Source organism: Fundulus heteroclitus, chromosome 15, assembly GCF_011125445.2.
Source record: "Fundulus heteroclitus isolate FHET01 chromosome 15, MU-UCD_Fhet_4.1, whole genome shotgun sequence".
Lineage (NCBI taxonomy): Eukaryota > Metazoa > Chordata > Actinopteri > Cyprinodontiformes > Fundulidae > Fundulus > Fundulus heteroclitus.
In genome coordinates, this window is record NC_046375.1 from 17760880 (window position 1) to 17779525 (window position 18646).

The following is an 18646-nucleotide window of genomic DNA, read 5'->3' on the forward strand; positions in this document are numbered from 1 at the left end:
AGCGCCGGTGATCAGCATAACTGAGGCTGGAAGTGAGACGGCTGAGAACGGACGGGACCCCCATCTAGAGCTTCACTCTGACTCCAAGGTGTGTATGTGCCCAAATCTCAGTGTGTGGAGCGCAAGATTAAAACATTAAAAATTATCTGCCTGCAGGTTGCAGATAATCATAATATTGATGTTTTTCTACTATGTGGGGAGCTCGTAATATGCAAAGGGATCTATGTTTTTACTCAAAGAACGGAAATCAGTTACTTTCTAACACTTTGACTTTGTTGGATACTGACATACCGGCATAATGTTCCTGTTTGTGTTAATTAAAACAAATCTTCTGGTCACTCCCTAAAAAAAGCTTCGTCAGCCAGAGGCAGGAGGTGAACAGAACCCAGATTACTGGCTTTCACAACATTTTCTGCTGCCTGATGTGGTGAAGAACAGAGTCGGAGCGGACTGGCTCTGCTTTTATCTGATGAAATGCTTTAAAGAAGAAGAGTTCAACACTAATGTGTGCATTGTTCTTCTCAGCGTGTCAGTTTTCATCGCAAAACTTGGGCCAAGCAGCGGCCACTAAAATCCACCAAGGTGTGGATAGATGTTTAGAAATGGACACATCTAATTACTTTGTGTAAAAGCCTTTAAAAAGAAGCTTTTGTTAAGGTAGTACAGTCTTATTGTAAAGTTTAGAAAAGTGTGCAACATCTTTGACTGGAATAAATCCCAGTTTAAGACATAATAATCTTTTAATAGAGAGAATGATCTTTGACCATTTCTCTCTGTACAATCTCTCTGGTCATCCAGAGACCTCGTTCTGCTCTCATTTATATTCTCTTGAGCTCAATCACCAGGTTTTCTAAATGATTTAGGTCTAGGTACTGTCAACCACTGCCGTGTTCATCTTGTTGAAGGATGCAACCCTTTATTTATTTATTTATTTATTTATTTTATTTTTTTTGACATAGTCAGCAGAATTTTCTGTCTTTGCAAAAATGCCTTGATCTACTAGTTTTCCAGGATTTCATCCATGCAGGCGCAGAGTATCGTAGATCTTTTACCATATTTACCAATGAACATAAAGATTTCCCCCACAGGTTCTTTTTTGTTTTACACCAGACAAAGCAAACAGCTCAGTTTAAGGGAGTCTGCAGAAAAGGCTTTAGCTGACAGGTTTCCAAAAACATTGCTCTTAGTCTAGAACCGTAAGTTAGTGGCTATTTTCCTTTACAGAGATCTGCCTGAGTTGATTTACATGTTCTCCTGTTTTTCCCATTTTGAGGAGAGGCTGAGAGATGTGAGTTTCTTCATCGCTTCGTATTCATTCCACTGGAAAACAGGAAGTCATTGAGGATTTTAAGCTTCTTAAAGCTCTGAGCAGCTGAAAATCCACAAATATCAATTCAAAAGAAAATAATTCCAATAGAAAAATATATGAATATAAAAATAGTACTAAAATTCAAGATTGAAATTAAAATATACATGAAAATAAATGGTTATTCCCATTAAATAAATATTCTCGGGTTAAAGGTTGAAATTTTCTAAACTTGTCAGTGTGGTAATAAAGGGTGAATAGATTTTAAGGCCCACACTTTCACGCTTACACATTTTCGTCGTGGTGATAACTTAACTGCGATAAGTCCCAGTGTTTAATTTGAATGTTTCCCAGGATAGTGATCCTTTTCCAGCCATGCACTCTCTGCCTGGTGTTAGCCACTCAACGTGTGTCCACAGGGGGGCGCTGCTCCCCCCCTACAGCCACAGATCAGGGCGTATTCAGTTTGCAGTGCATGTCTCCAGTCCCGCCACCCCTTTTCCTCCTGATCCCCACTCGCCTCCCGCCTATCAGTGGTGACACCCCCTGTTGGCAGTTTCTGCAAACACCTGTGCCCTCGTTTTTCTGCACTCTGCTCCGCTCCCGCTACGTTCACTTTGAAGCTTTTTGTGCCGTGTTGTTCACTGACTAATGTTATGTTTCTTTCCCTTTCTCTTTTTTCCTTCACAACCCCCCCCCCTTTTTTTTTTTATTTTGCTTTTCAAACATCCCACCTGCATGACCTGATATTTTCCCGTCATGAAACACTGTTGCTTATTTTTTGGTTTGTCGTTTCGATTCATTTCTTCACGGCTCGCTTTTTATCACTTTCTCGACGTGCGTATGCTTTTTTTTTTTCTCCTCCTGTATTTGCTGCTTTTCTCACATTTTATCCCCACGTATGTTTTCCCTCTTCTTTTACGTCCCATCCATCAGTCAATCTTTATGTTTCCTCTCTCTTTCTCCTCGTCGTCCTCCCTCTCATCCATCCCCCCCTCCCTCGACTCCATCTCCGAGCTCGACCGCGCCCTTTCCGACATCTCCGAAGACGACGACCGCGCCGAGGACGCGGAAGCCGCACACTCGCTGTGGAGCCTTCCCTCAAACACCCTCTCCCTTTTCACCGATCAGCAGCCGGCTGATCGCGGACACGCGGTTCAAACCTCTCAGCCTGTCGCTGCCCCCCAGACACTCGGTTCAGAGCTGGTGAAAAACGAGGAGGGCGTAACCGGGGCAACAGCCGGTTTGGCAAATTTGCGACTGTGGTTGTCTCCGAAGGGTGTGGTTAAATTAGCGTCTTTCATCTTGTCTTTTCTCTTCGTTTTAGGCAAGAGCGAAGGCAGGTGTCAGCCCAGGAAGTTATTTGCGGGGCTAACAGAGAAGCTGAGCATTTGTTTTAGCATTTCTGGGCCCAAACATTCGGTTCTCAGCCTAGTCGCATCTAAATTACGACGAATAATTAACCGTTTAGCATTTCAGTGGACCCATTTTCAGGCATTTCTGACACGTCTTGCCCCAAAGTTCATGAAATTATTCACTATTCTTCCTTTATACACAAAGCAGCTACACTTTCCCAACGTATCCTCCATCACCTGCCCTCAGATCATCTCTTTTTCCTCGCTCTCCTCTTTCTCGTCCCGCCCCGCCCTTCCTCCTCTGAGCCCTTTCTGCCCGTCTAACGTCTCCGCATCTGTCCACCGCTACCTCCTAAACCCCTCCCCTCTCTTCCTGCCCTGCCTCCTAACACTCTTCCTGCTCGTTGTGATGCTGACAGCCAGCCATTCGGTGGTTTTAGCCCTGATTTTAGCCACACCCCTCGGCCTGACCCTGTCCTACTTTGAGATCGCCGTCTCCAGCCGAAGAAAGACGCTTTTGCCTGTGTTCATGAGCGACGAGCCAAACGAGCACAATTTAAGCTCTGGTGCAGACCAGGACGCCTCGGCTCTGACACCGACACGCACCCCCCCTCACAGCAGGCACCATCCAGACAAGAGCTGGATCCAGGAGATGTGTGATCCTGCGGCATAAATTCACATATTCACATTTATCGTTCCGCCCCACTTTTAATTTTTTTACCTTTTCAGCCTTTGTGGGAATGTAAACAGCATAAATACGTGAATGTCTCCTCCTTTTTGTTTTTTCCTACCACCAGCGCCTCCTCCATCCGATAATCCTCCTCCTCTTTTTAGCTCCCCTGCACCTCACTGTATGCTTACCAAAGTCAAGAACGGAGTTGGCAAAATTATTTAAAGTTAAAAAGATGAATAATATTTAAATTAATAGTATAAAGTAGGTATATTTAAAGTTTTAAATGCTGACTAAAGGAAACGCACATTGTGCGACGTTATCTCTGATTACACTGTGTCGTAACTCACCAAAATAGGAAACAAGATGTAGTATTTAGAAATGCGTAATATTTTATAGTATTCTTACTCAGTACGTCTTCAGTTTCTCCAGTTTGGTTACATAGTGTAGAAAAATCCCCAAAGACTAGCGCTTGGATGTTAAATATTTTTACATTTGTATCCATTTAGGCATGGGCCGGCTGTATGGTAGCCTGGATGAGACATTTGAAAGACAAAAAGAAAAGCGTTTTTTTTTTTAATATATATATACCGTGTGGATATTTATAGTTATAATGGTATGTATGGGATTTATTATGATTTTTAATATATAGATATTAAAAAATAGACACCCGCAAATGGTTATTGTGCATAATATTGTCCCTTTCTGCTGTTTATTGTGACCCAACATAACAAGCCAGCCTGCAGTCCACTACAGACATCCCATTCATGGTTTGCCTACTGTAGCTTTAGTAGCTGCTTAGTAGCAACATAACACTCCCAGCCTCACTCTTCCTACACATTTTAGCAACGTGGCTTATACAGTTTTGATTACCAGAACAAGCCAGGCTGCCATTAATGATTTAGCCATGGTAAATATTTTGCAGCATGACCCTCAGCATCCTTCACTCATAGCGTTGAAATCTCATTCCCGGATCAGTCTCTGTAATGTCCGTACACACGTACTGTACATATCCCAGAGACACGGCCGTGCTGGACGCTGAGTAAAATCCCCTTCACTTCCTCACCCCTTGTTTTTCAATATGCCTGCACACAAGGTTGAATTGGAAACCGCCGCACAGCAGCATTAGATTACACACTTGACTCCAACATATTTCTGCATAGTCAGTTTTGTTTCCTTCTTAAGTTTAGGAGTCTTTTTAGTAACAACAGCGCACAGGCTGCTCCTTTCTGCTGCGTTTATCAGCTTTTAAAACCTGAATCTGTTTAAGCCTTGGTCTGACCGGCCCATGCCTACCTGTATCATGCCTGGTAGCTCCTTATAGAACCGAATGAACATAGTTTGTTTTTATGACTTTACTCCCAGTAGTTAGGGATGAGCAGAAGTGCTATCTGACTTCCTCCTGGTGGATGAAAGCTTGGCTTATTTTTTTAGTTAGTTTATATATCTTGTTGTATATAAAATCGATTTAAGGCAGAATAAAGATGGTTAACCCTCATATTTGACGCTTGTAAAAACTACAAGTCTTTTTTAAATGTAGAATAACAGCAGAGTGTCGTCCCTGCTTGATCGTCTTATATGTAGTTTCACATGAACAGAAGTGCTCCCTAAACAGGAGAATAAGATTTTCCCCATCATCCATTTCACTGTTACCCCCCCCCCCTCGTGTGCTCTCAATATTGACTTCCACCTCCCATCTCTACCACTCTGAAGGCTAAGGAGGTGGACTTGAGCCACGTCGATGTGGAAGCCAAGCCGTCCCAGGTCTGTAGGACCTGTTTTTTTTTTTTTTGGTTTTCAAAACTTCCTAATTATAAGCAACAGTGTGAGATTTGATTAAAAATTAAATGAAAGCTGGATCTTAATATTGTATCCAGCTGGTTACAATAGGCCGTGATCCTAACCTGTCCTCACTCTCTGCCTGGCTTTACCTCAGCAACAGTCCCCTGGACGTGCAGAGCCTGCCCCCTCTCAGGTTCATACGCTGTTATTGGTGATTATGTGTTGATCCGTCAATCGTTCGCTCTGCTCCCGTGGGTTGGCTTGATGGTTGAAGTTGCCCTGATCGGATCAGATTAAATCAACTCTGTAAATAATTGTAAAAAATCCAATCAAAGTGTGTTTGGGTGTTGAAAAGCTGATCGTAAATGGGCATTTTCATCCATTATTTTCACTTTCATAAACGCTCTGCTGCGTTTCACAGGTTGTGTTTTGGTTTTTTGGTTCATACGCTTTGTTCCTTTACATCATTTTGAGATTGCTGGAAAACACGTTGGGGTTTGTTGGTTTATGTGCACGTGTGTTGGTGTTGTGGTGTTTTTTTTTTTGTTTTTTTTTTATGCTTCGGTGGCATCAGCACTCAGATCGTCGGTAACACCAAAATGTTTTGTTGTTCTTGCTCCCAAGGTCAGCTTTTGTTTCACTTTGAGATACTCCAAGTGAAATTGCTTTACATAATTTTCTTTACACATTTGGGTTTATTTCTTCATTGATTTTTTTTATTTTTTTTCCCACATTTTGTGCTGTATGTCTGCCTTCCAGAGTCCATTGAGAGTGCATGGGGACAATATATATGTGAGGCACAGTAATTTAATGTTGGAGGTTGGTACTGGCGTCGAATGATGGCTGAAAACCTGATGTCCGTGTTACTACTTTATCTAACGCCATCAGAGCTACAGCCCAGTCTCACCTGGGCTGTCCTACAAGACCTGCTGCCCTCTCGCACTCTCAGGCTCTGTGTGCATGCCAGCATGTGGACGTTTGCTCTCAGTTTCAGCTATTTGCAGTTTTTCAGCGAATCGCGTCTCATTGAAAAACTTTGTTTGCAGATTTTTTTGTTGCTAAATATCCCGATTTACACAGCAGCTATTCTGATAAAGCCATGCCTTTTTAAATTGCTTAAATCCTGAAGGCTAAGCAGCAGTAATGCTTGTGACTTGCAATCTTTATAGAGATAAATGAACACTATCGCCATCCTAAAGTGTCCAACCGTATGGCCAGTAAGGAAGTGAGCGTTTTTTTTTTCCGGCCTGAATGAATGAAATGCAAAGTATTTGGTTGATGTGCTTCTACACAAAAGCACAGAAGAGACTCGCTCATCTAAAAACAATTTCCCAGGCTGAGCGTTCACAATGGCTGCTTTGTGAATAGGATGTGTGGTGTATTGACGCCACCATAATGCATGCTCTGTGCATGTCCAGTGCTGTTTTTATCTTGTTTTGTTCTCAGTCCTTGATTGGTCAAAAGTTTGATTATTGCCAGGCAGCTGTGTGTAACCTGACTAACCCCTGCCTCTGCACAAGGAGCTTCCTTCCTGTTATCTTGTGATTGGCTGCCACCGCCGAGACACGTGCGGTCTGATAACAAACTAAAACAACAACAGTTCTTTGTGCACCCTGGGGCTGATGGGAATCTTCTGTCATTGCACCGAGAAGTCTACAAAGCATTTTGATAGTTTAAAGGATTAGATGATTCAAATCAGGGATTGCTTGATTTGGGATTTAATTTTCTTGCTTTTCAAGTCTGTAGAAATAAGGCAAACCCATCGGTAGGTTTTGTTTCTGAATTACTGCCTGAATACGCACAGATGAAAGCACGCTCGTTAAAACATGTAAAAGGTCCATTTGGTTTCTGAACCTATTAGATCAGAGTCTGAAACTGGTCTCATTCTTAAAGTATCACAGACCACCAACAGTGCTTTAAAGAGAATTTTTGTTAATATAATATTACTAGATTGGACAAGTCTCAGTCCTACAGGTTGTAAAGTAGAGCTGATAAAAGATAAGAAAAGTCATACATACATATGTACATACTTAGATACTTGTTACAAATAAAAGTATTTGTATCCTTACAGACACATTTTTTTTTTTTTATCAGACAAAAAGAACTTGAGTTTAAAAAGGTAGCTTTTAAGTTCCAATTGTATTAGTTAAAGGAAAAACTACAATCCAGCCTGATCCTGTGTAAAAAAAAGACAAAAAAAAAAGAACATTAACCAAAAGTCAAACATGGTGGTAGTGTGACGGCCTGGGGCTGCGTTGCTGCTTCCGGTTAAGTTGCTGTACTTGTTGGAGGCATAACTCTTTAAGCTAAAGCATTCTCTGGTCAGGGCAGTAATCCAAAGCACAACAGGAAGTCCATCCCAGTGACTGGGTAAAAAAAACATGAAGATTTTGAAATGGCCTAGTCAAAGTCCAGACTTAAAAGCGATTGTGGCGTGACCTTCAGTGGTCTGTATATTCAACCACATATTTTTTTTTTTAGTATGAACAAAGTTTGCTCACAGCTATGCAAAAGTTAGAGAAACACTCTCATGAGAGTTATCATCGTCAACAACGTCACATGAGTTTACGAGTATTTATTTTTTTCCATGTAAGGATAGGAGGTTTTTGTTTGCTTTTTATATTTTCTTCAGTTTATTGTTTGAAAACTGCTTTTTGTCTTTACTCTGACCACTAGTTTATTCTGGAACCTCTAAGGAGCAAAAAAATAAATAAAAACTGAAGAAATATCTAAATACTTCTTCACATTACTGCATATATAAATATACAGGATGTTAAAGGTGAGTGGGAATAAAACAGAGTGGGTTAAAGAGGAAGGTGAGCCAGAGAGGGGCGAGCTAAAATACAGTGAATGACAGAAAATACCACCAGCTCCATGCTGTACATCCAGCCATAATGTTTATGGCTTCATTTATTGAGAGAAAAAAACGGCAATTAAACAAGTTGGGAGGACCGGTTTCACTGAAGTCTGGTTGTTAGTTTATGTAATTAAAAATAAGGATTATTTTGGGGTATTTTTTAACAGAAGAAAGCTTCAGTGAAGCCTGCCCTCCATCCTGTTGCTCTTTGGATTGACAGACTAATATTTCTGTGACCGATGTTTCCCCTCCCCGTTCTCCATTATCCCTCCCTCCTCCATTACCTTCTCCATTGCTCTGTCTGTTTTGTTTTTTTGTTCACATTTCTGCCTCATAATCTTACTACACCTCCACTGAAACTCCACTTCCATCTGTTTTCTTCCCAAACCCCTTCTATTGGGAAAACCTACATCATTTTCTACCCTAATTCTCACTACTATACCGTTTTTAATTACCTCCCATTCTCCTCACTGCTCCCTCATTTACTTACACCCCTCACCCCTCACCCCCTCCTCAAACCCCTCATATCCTGTCCCATCCCCATCAGGACCTCGATAAGACCCAAGACGAGGTTCTGAAACACCAGGCTAGCATAAGCCAGCTCAAGCGCTCCTTTATGGAGGCGCCACCTCCCTCTCCTCCTCAGCCCAACCAGTGGGAGAAACGCCTCACCTCCTCTCCTGCTACAACGATACGTGTCCAGCAGCAACAAGTGGTACGTCCGTCCGTCCATCCGTCAGGATGCTTGTCTCTCGACAAGACAGCGTTATGTCTGCTGATGGTTGCTGGGTTGGTTTGCTAGGTGAAGCCAAACTAACTGGTTTTGTAATTGTGTGTGGTTTTAAATGCAGGTTGGTCCTCATGCTTAAATATTAGCCGTCTTTTTCTTTTTGCCTTTTTATGGGTTGACTTCTCACATGCTCGAACTGCTCTTCCTGACATCGTTTGAAAAATGTCAACAACAGCGTCTGTCTTTTTATCCTTCCTGATCTGGACTAATGCTCTGTTTTCTTCCTGACAGCACGTGGGTTTTCTTTAGCTGCCTCTCTCTCCACTCTGCTCTACTAAAACGCTCTTTGCTATAGCGGATAAAAACCGCGGCTTTGTGCGTGGATCCGAAAGGATGCGTGTTCTCTCAGTAACTCCTTTCACTGCTGTCCTGTGTGCGTTTCCTTTTTTTGCCGTAGAGCCTGGAAGACGAAATAGCTTCAGTGCTTCTCAGCAGACGCACTGCTGCTGAATTTTACTCAGCCGCTCAGCCTCAACGCAGCGTTCAGGAACCAACGCTAGATGCTGCTGCGACCACATGTTCAGCCGCCGCCGCTGCTGCTGCTCCCACTGCTGTCTGCAGCTCATCTGTTTCTGCACCTTCTGCCACCGAGGTGCTTCTGCTACTACTAAACATTTAAGGAGTCAGTTTACTTTAAATGGTCCTAAAAGCTAGGGATGGCCCTGTTTGATGATACCTCTTCCCAGTCCGAACGGACTTAATGGTGACAAATATGTTAGGTTCTAATGGTCTTAATCTGTGAAATAAAGTATTACTTTAGCTCAGTCTAATGTTATAATGGAGGCCTTTTCCATTGGCCCTTTGGAAGCAGCTAATTAGGCTAAAAATCTGATTTCTGATTGGATCATAGTGCTGAAAACATTAGATATTCTACATTTGTGATTTTATCCTCTTAGCTTACTCACCAATGACCTTCCAGATGCAGCGGTTTCCATTTGCTTTGACAGTGAGACGGGAAAACAAACAAGAGTTTGTTTCTGACTACAGCCACAGTCCTCAATAGGTTCCCAGCTTGCTTTTTCTTAACGAGCAAAGCTACGTCCATGCTTGCATGTTTGATCCCTATTTTGACTTGATCATTGATAATTCAGCTTGTAACATATCAGTTAGTCATTTTTGGACAAAAGGTTCAGAAGATTTTCTCCTCCTCCTATTTAAACTTAGTGTTTTGTTGTGAACGTCATAAAGATTATTGAGGTGCGTTTCAGCTGCTTTCTGCCCCCAGCCCCACCCACACTGCAGCAGCCAGTACAGTCTCTTCTTCACTGCAAATCTCATTGAAAGTGGAGGAAAGCACTTAAATTGTTGGTGAAAACTCTGGTTTAATTAAAGATTTTATCCCAACAACCAGTATGAGAAGTTTAGTCTGGGACTGGGCTACAGATCCTTTTAAAAAAACGCTGTGATCTTGAGCTGATAGCAGAGACATCGCTAGTGCCAACATTGTGTAGGGTTTACCTTTTAATTTTCTTACTCCGATCTTTTATTAAAATGCAACCAGTTTGAAAGTAAACTGACACCTTTTAATGCTTTAGTTTACTAAGGATGCCTGGCAGATGTGTTTAAAAAGCCCATGAAGCCTGCTGTTGTTGTCGCATGACTTTAATTTGTGTCTGGGAACATTTAATGCTCAGCGACTTGTTGATGCACAATTTTCAGGATGAATTTGATCTAAATCGACTAGCAGCTGTTCCGTGCATGGGCTTGTCATTTTTTGGCTTTAAATGATTTTAAGCCTCCGACGTGCCGACTCTGCATCCCAGACATCCTCTTGCCTTTTTAAAGACAGCAGGTACTGAAGCGGCTGTTTTCACCAAGGCCACAATAAAAGAAGAGAACTTCATAGTGTTTTTATTATGTGTCCGTTTACTGCAGATTCTGTAAATGGCACAAAACACCTTTGTATGTATGGAAAAAGACACTTCAGTACCATTTTTTTTTTTTCTGTAGCCTTTTTTTTTCATGTGACGACCTTCATTTCTATTCTTCTGTCGAGCTTTTTCTGCCCGCTGTGGTCTTCCTGCATGTGTGTGGATTCTGTCTGTGCAGAGCAGCAGTCCTGCAGATGAAAAGAGGAAAATGATAACGAGTGGAAGAGCAAAGGACAGATCCCCCCCCCCCCCATCCCCATCCCCATGCTGTGATAACAAGCATCCCAGTGTTACTAACTGCTAACAATGATGTCCCTGTTGGTGTGTGATTGATGTTGTTATCCTAACTTCTCTGTCATGCAGGTCTGCGCGCCGCAAACAGAAGCAGCTCCAGCCGATTATACGAGCTCTGATACCAAAGAACCTGCAAAGGTGGTACTAACTTTCTCCGTAATGCGTAATCCCAGCCTCCCATTCATGACTGTCGCTTCCTTCGTTTCTCCATTTCCTCTCTGCTGAGCTTTCGTGCTCCCACTGCCTCTTTGGTCGTTTGTTTGTCTGGTTTCCTACTTGATCCAGTGACAGGGTTCCTACACAGTCTGGAAAAATAGGGAATTGGATTTGAGTATTTTTAGGTCTGGAAAAGTATAAAAAATAGAGTGTGGAAAAATATTGTTTTACTTCCAGACCTTTTTTTTGCGATCTTCCTTCTTTTACCCTTTCTATTTTCTACCATTGCGTCCATCGTTCTTTTCCTTGTGATCTTCCTTCCTTCCTTCCTTCCTTCCTTCCTTCCTTCCTTCCTTCCTTCCTTCCTTCCTTCCTTCCTTCCTTCCTTCCTTCCTTCCTTCCTTCCTTCCTTCCTTCCTTCCTTCTCTCACGTCCTTCGTTGCTTTCCTGTACTCTTATGTCTTTATATCATTTTGCCTTTCCTTCCCTTCTTGTGACCTTTATAGTTTGCTACCTTTACTGCTTCCTTGTCATTCCTTCCTTCCTTCCTGTCTGTCCTTGTGTCTTGCTTCCTTTTCCACTTTGCATTCTTCCTTCCTTCTTTTCTTTTATTCTTTCATTGTGTCCTACTTCTCTTTCCTCTTTGTGTTCTTCCTTTCTTTCTATCCTGCCTAAATATTTGTTTCTTTAGCTTCCATATATCAGTCCAGCCCACTGAAGGAATATAGTTCAGAGAATATAGTTCTCAATAGAGTTCAGAGTGATTTATTTCTTTTTATGTTTTACACTAAATATAAAGACGTTCTTGAAAGTTGAGAATGGAAACATCTGGAAATGTTCCTTGAAAAGTGTGTAGAAACCCTGCAGGAACTTCTTCATTTACACGTCATGTTTTTAAATTATTTTTTCCTCATGTTTCTTCAGTATTATTTTTTCACAGTTTTAACCCAGTTATGTTTTTTTTAATTTAAGTTCAATGATCATATTTTGCTTTTGTGTTTGTTTGTTTTAACGTTTGTTGTGTATGTGTGCATCTTATCGTGTGTGTGCGTGTGTGTCTGTGCACTCTGTGTACATGTGTGCATGTGTGTAGACCCCCGAAGTTGAAATCGAGGAAACTGTTGTCATCCAAGAAGTTTCCAGAGCGGTCAAACTTGGACTCGTGCCGGTTACGGCCGACTCTCCTGCCACCCCGCCTGCCGAACCGGAACCCAAACCTCAGGACCAGATAGAGAAGGTTGAAGAGGAAGCGGCGGCGGTGGAAGAAGTAAAGCCCGTGAAGCCGGAGAGGGCTTCGTCGGAGAGCGAGAGCGAGGAGGAAGCGGAGTACCAGCCAAACGTTGCTGCATCCATCACTCAAACAAAAATCCCAGAGGAGAAGGAAGAAGAAGAGGAGGAGCAGATGACGAAGGAGGAGGAGCAGCAGCAAGTGTCTCCTCCAGTTGTTCCGGCTCCTCCAGTGGAGGCCAGCGAGCCTGCAGAAGAACTGAGTCAGGAGGAGGAGGAGGAGGCCAAGAAGGAGGACACAAGTGTTGTCGAGGAGAAGAAAGATGATCAGGAGGAGAAAGAAAGCGGACGTGAGACGGAGGAAAGCACGGACGATCCGATGGTGACGCCCGAAGAAGCGCCAGAGGGTCTCATCCTGCCGGACGAGACCCTGGGGGCCAAACCCACGGAGGAACAGGAGCGGCCTAAAATGAACGGGGAAGCCTCGCTGGTTGAAGTGGATCCCCGGCCGCAGGTTATTTGTTGCTCTGAGGTAAAGCCAGAGCTCCTCCAGGGTTTGAACCTTCCCGCCAGCCGTAGAAACGCCCACTTCTTTCCTCGCTGCTTCTCGTTCCGCCGGCTTCCCTTTTCCTGCTTGTGTGCAAATTTAAGCCCCATGTACATTCTCACACCCGTCTCTGTCCTGTCAGCGTTTATTGATTATCCATAAATTGTTTACTGAAGACGGTTAGGGATGTGATATTAAACCTCAAATCACCGCCATTATTTTTGGCGCTCATGAATCCACCATTATTTTATTGCCCATTCACACCTACTCACTGCCACATTATCATCACACCATCATCCGCATAGATGTTGCCACGCAGTGTGGTGTGCTGCTGTCGTTGCTTCCTACATTGTGTTGTGAAGTAAATGGGGCCTAATGCAGGATGCTTTTTAGCTGTGCGTGTTTTTGATTTTCGGATGCTGATTTTCATCTCTTACGAGGCGTGTTTGTGTGTCCTTTATTGTGTTTGGCAGTGATGCTGCGCCTCATATTTGTGGAAATCGTCATTGCCAAGCACTTTGGAAATGCCACCCGCTCATCTGAATGTCACCTTGTTTACATTTCAATAGCCGCTTTGTTTTTTTTTCCCAGTCATTAGAGCCCTGCTGGTTTTTATTGGCTCGTGTTTTATGCATGTTGGTGGCGTCTCATGTTTTCTGTTGCATGTTGACACCCCACAAAGTTGTGTGGTCGGGCTGCTGCGCTAGCTGCTAGTTATCTTCTCTTAGCTAGTTTGTATTTTATTTTTCCCGGCATAAAGTTGCATGAATTGAAGAGCTCTCGCTCACCTGCATGAAATGTATTGCATGTGTGCATGTGTATGCTTCGTTTACATAAATCTATACCTTCTGCCACATATGCAGTAAGCACAGTGCCTTGCTAAAGTATTTAAAACCGGAACTTAAATGGATTTTCTTGGGATTTTTAATGAGAGACCAACACAAAGTAGTGTATGATGGAGGATTTGAAGAAAATTATGGATGGATGCCAGGAAATCTAAAAAATCAGGGCATGCCTTTAGATTCAGCTCCCCTGAGTCAATACTACAATTACAGCTGCAAGACTTTATTTCTCTGCCAGCTTTGCACATCTAGAGACTGTTTTTTTTTTTTTTTTATTATTATTATTTTCACTACAGCTCATACTGAGCCATATTGGTTGGAGAGCATGTGGGAGCATCACTTTTCAGGCCTTTACACCTGGACTTTGACTGGGCCGTTCCAACACTTGCATATTTAAACCTATGAGGTCCCATTGGAGCTCTGGGTTTATTATTAGGGCCATTGTCCTGCAGGTTGGTGACCATCACCTGTAATGTACAATGTTTTTGTTGGTCTGTCACATAAAATCCCAATAATACATTGAGGTCTGTGGTTGTAAAGTGACCAATATGTTAGCAGGGCACTGTATTTTACCAGAACGTACACCACCAGTCAAAAGTTTTAGATACACTTCCTCGTTTAATGGTTTGTCTTTATTTTCCGCCGCCCTTATTTTATTTTTAAGGGCGGCTGTTTTGAAGAATCTAAAATATATATTGAGTTGTTTCACTTCATATATCTAGCTTCATAGTTTTGATGTCTTCTCTACGATGTAGGAGAGTAATAAAAATAAAGACGAGTCGTTGAATGACAAAGGTGATCCAAACCTCTGACTGGTATTGTTCACAAAATCACTTTTCTTTGGTGCTTTTTGAGTACCGGCGTCTTTGAAGCACACTTCGCCTACGTTTTGTATAAGAATTGTCCCGACATTGAAAGTGATTCTGGTGCTTAAGAGAGTTTATAAATGTGTGTCTCAGATCAAACCTATTAACCTCGTCTCCTTCCCGCTCACTCCTGTCTCTCCTCCCTCCCCAGCCGCCGGTGGTAAAAACAGAAATGGTGACTATATCTGACACGTTTGCTGCCCAGAAAACTGAGATAGCCACAAAAGAAGTGCCCATCGTGCACACGGAAACCAAGACCATCACATACGAGGCCGCACAGGTGCACACTTAAGACGCACAGGGAGATTTTTTATTTATTTTTTATTAATGTCATTATTGTTCATCTTTGTGTCATTTTTCTGTGTGAGAGAAACTTGTGGTTATAGTTAAACATGCAGCTTATTTTACAAAGGGCTTTCTTTCTAGCATGGCGCCACCAGTCATCCCTTCATCCAAAGAGGAAGAAAAAAAAGTCTTAGCAGTGTAGAGATGAGATGAGGAATTTGCTGATGTGGAGCCAACAGTTTAATTTTTCTCTTTTTATTTAGTTGGATGGTAACGGTGATGGAGAGCCTGGAGTGTTGATGACCGCTCAGACAATCACATCTGAGTCTTTGTGCACCACCACAACCACGCACATTACCAAGGTACAAGACGGGACTCCTCATCACGCTGACCCAAGCATTTTCATATGCTGGTATCTTGCTGTTATGGTTCATCGTTAGTATTATCACCCTGCATTCAAATCACACAGTGTTTTGACTTTTCTTTTATATAAATAAACTTGTGAGTTCCGGGTCTTATGTTTAATCATCTTAATATTAAGCCTTATGAATCTGAAGTATTTACAGTATGTGTTTTCCGTTAAAGTTACTTGTTAAATTTGTACATCCATTGCCTCTTTAGAAACGTCTTTATTTGAAAAATCCCCATTACCTCGTTCCATGTGTTGAAATTATAGATGGTGAGTTATGATTGTTCTCCCTTTGGAGGTATCTCCAAGGGGCATCATGAGGCAGGGCAGCAAACAGGCGTTTAGTCATGGTCAAGAAGTTAGAATATTATCAAAAAATCTTTCTTTCAGTAACCCTATTAGCTAAGGTAAACACATTATATAGATATAGACACAGACTGATGTTTAAGAGACTTTGTTTATATTGGTGACAATGATTTTTGTTGCCTACATATAATGAAAACGACATTTAAGATTAGAATATTATGTCAAACCGATTAAAAATTCATTTTGAATACAGAAATATGGGCTTGATGTAAAGTATGTGTAATACTTGTTGTTTTCAAAAGGTGCTTTTAATCTGAGCCTCATTGGAACCCGTATTCTGATTTATTGAATATTAACTGTATAGCTGACTAAATTGCCCTTTTTCCTTAAACCTGCAAAAGTTTTCCGCTGCTGCAGCTCACTTATTGTTTTAGCTCATTGAAATCAAGATATTTTCTATTATCTGTCTGTTGCCATCTCAGTTATCATGGAAGAGTGTATATTTACCAAAGTTTGCACAGAAGCGATGGACTCGCATCCTACCAACTTCATTTATCTACGTTAATTTATTGCATTAATTTGTCATTCATTGAGGTTTTAATAAGAATGGTCTAAAAAGGGTTTTAAATGGAGCTTAACTTTAACTAATTAAACCTGCAGAAGTCCTGGAGTTAAACTGAGGCACAGGCTGCTGTTTTTATGACGCCATGGTTTGGTTTGGTTTTTTTTTTTTTTTTTTTGCCTCCGGCTCAGTGCGTCCCTCCCAGCTGTGTCTCACCAGCTGGGCCATTACGCTTACAAATAAACACGCAACAGTCATCAAAGTCGATTCCCCCGTTTTTGTTCCAGACATTAAAGGGCGGGCTCTCGGAGACGAGGATCGAGAAGCGCATCGTAATCACCGGCGACTGCGACATCGACCACGACCAGGTCCGTTCTCAGCCTCTCAGCTCATCTTAGGTTTTCCTCTTCTTCAGTGTTGGGTCACTTTTTATTCTAACAAGATGTGGAAGGTGTGAAAGGCTCTCTCTGGGATTATTTCTGTAGGTATAGAGTACAACTCTGCATATTTAGAATTAAAAACATTGTTAGGAAAACAGATTTCTGCCGACGCGTCCATCATGTTGCTGGCATCTGTAATGAAAATCCTCTTTTTTTTTTTAACTTACCCCCTTCATCCCGCATCCAGAAAATGTTGCCTTGTTGGATGTTTTTTTTAATTTATGTTATTTATTGATCTCCTGATATGTTTGATTGGCTGTCTTCGCCTCCAAATGTCAAATATTTGGTGGCTTATTTTAACATCAATGCCGCCAAGTTCAAATGAAACTGGGCTGTTTTCGCATCTGCATGACCCTTTGCTCTGTTGTTTGTTTTAAGTCGCATGTCTGTTCTGTTTTGCTAAATTTAAGCACAAACAACCGATTTGTGTTTCTGAGTTTTAGGAATTTATTCCACTTGGAGTAATTTCCTAATTTAAAGCCATTTTACTCTATCAGTCCTTTTTATTTTACCACTCTGTCAACCCAAGAAAGTAAAATGGTCCACAGATCTTATGTTCTGCTTTCATATGATGTCTTCATGCTTCTTATTCCATCTTTTTTTTTCCTTTATTTAACGCCATCGTTTTTTGCCCTCCTTCCCCTCCACTGCCTGTCTTGCTCGATGCCACCACCATGTGGCTGCCCATGGTACTGCAGGCACTGGCACAGGCCATTAAGGAGGCCAAAGAGCAACATCCTGACATGTCTGTTACCAGAGTGGTTGTTCATAAAGAAACTGAACTGGCTGAGGAGGAGGAGGATTGACTGAACTCAGGTAATAACAGTGAGAATGACGTTCTTGTCTTCGTTAATTCTTCGAACATTTTGTGTCCTGCCGACGTGCCAGAAGAGGTTAGTCTCAGTAAACATATCATGTCTTGCAGCATTCTCACATTGAAGTCCAATCTTAAACAAATCCAGACCTTTTTAATCAATATATTTATTCGGTTAGGAAAAATCATACTTAGGGAGCTAATTTTTATTTTTACATACTGATTAAAGTGGTATTATAACCCCTGCTGTCATGCTTTTGTACAACCCCAATTTTTCCCTTAGTGCAGTGCATAGTGTTCCAATTTCACAAGGTTGAAGCCTACAGAGAGAGGGTTCTTAGGCCATTCCCGTTTCCATAATTTCTCTAGATCTTCCTGAGTCCTGCTGTCTTCTCTTTAGCTCAGCCCCGGGTTTTATATAGGATCTACGTCTGGAGTTTAGACAACAGTGTAGAAACGACACTGATGCAGTTTGTAGTCAGTATACAGCTCGTATAACAGTGTAGATGAGATTTCACACCTAAATAAGTAAACACAGCAATTACTGTCTAAACCGTACAGCCCCAAAGTGAAATGTCCAAGTTGTCCCCAGTTAGCCCCTTTCTTTCCTTGGTGTCATGTGACCTCATGGCGCTACAAGGTCTCAGGTGTGAACGGGGAGCAGGTGTGTCGAGTTTGATGTTAACACTCTCCCCGGTCACTGGAATGTCAACATGGCACCTCTCTCTGTAGATCCTACAAAGAGAAGTGTTGCCCCACATGAAGAGTTGTAGAGATGTAGAGATGATGCACAGAAAAAGACAGCAACTTATTTGCTGAAGACAGACCGACTAAGGGCAATTAATCACTGGAACCATTTTCTGCGGTCTGATGAGACCAAGATAAACGTGTTTCCTTCAGATAGGATCATGCGTGTGTGGCAGCAGCCAGGTGAGGATTACAAAGACCTGTGTGTCTTGCCTAGAATCAAACATGGTGGTCAGTTTAGACATTAATGGCTGTGCTTTTTGCGTTATTTTGAGGGGAGCAGCAAATTTATACTGTAATACAAGCTGTATGCTCACTACTTTACATTGAGGCAAAGTCTCATATCTTCAGAGTTTTCCCATGAAAAGATATAATCAAATATTTGCAAAGATGCGAGGAGTGTATTCACTTATGTGGGATTCTGTATTTCAGTATACTGTTAGAGTCCAGATTTTCATTTAAGATGTCCTGGTATCTTAAAGAGTTTGTGATGCTATGTGCTGTGATGAGGTTCCCAGGG

At 41.9% G+C, this 18646-nt stretch overlaps 1 protein-coding gene across 15 annotated transcripts in view; it reads left to right on the forward strand.

The window, feature by feature from the left end:
• epb41l2 (erythrocyte membrane protein band 4.1 like 2) overlaps positions 1–18646 on the forward strand; it is a 60848-nt gene that overhangs the window by 38327 nt on the left and 3875 nt on the right. For 3 of the 15 annotated variants that reach the window (XM_012879024.3, XM_036147569.1, XM_036147568.1), the window contains exons 14-24: positions 3–88; positions 5045–5095; positions 5268–5324; positions 8518–8685; positions 9158–9352; positions 10995–11063; positions 12175–12840; positions 14715–14843; positions 15112–15210; positions 16413–16493; positions 17264–17381. In XM_012879024.3, coding sequence (XP_012734478.2) covers positions 3–88; positions 5045–5095; positions 5268–5324; positions 8518–8685; positions 9158–9352; positions 10995–11063; positions 12175–12840; positions 14715–14843; positions 15112–15210; positions 16413–16493; positions 17264–17371 — 1709 coding nt within the window. In that variant the 3' untranslated portion in view covers positions 17372–17381. Of the gene's footprint in view, positions 1–2; positions 89–2242; positions 3544–5044; positions 5096–5267; positions 5325–5872; positions 5933–8517; positions 8686–9157; positions 9353–10994; positions 11064–12174; positions 12841–14714; positions 14844–15111; positions 15211–16412; positions 16494–17263; positions 17382–18646 lie in introns of those variants that run through there. The other 12 variants (XM_012879025.3, XM_021324766.2, XM_021324769.2 and 9 more) reach the window with 12 other exon arrangements.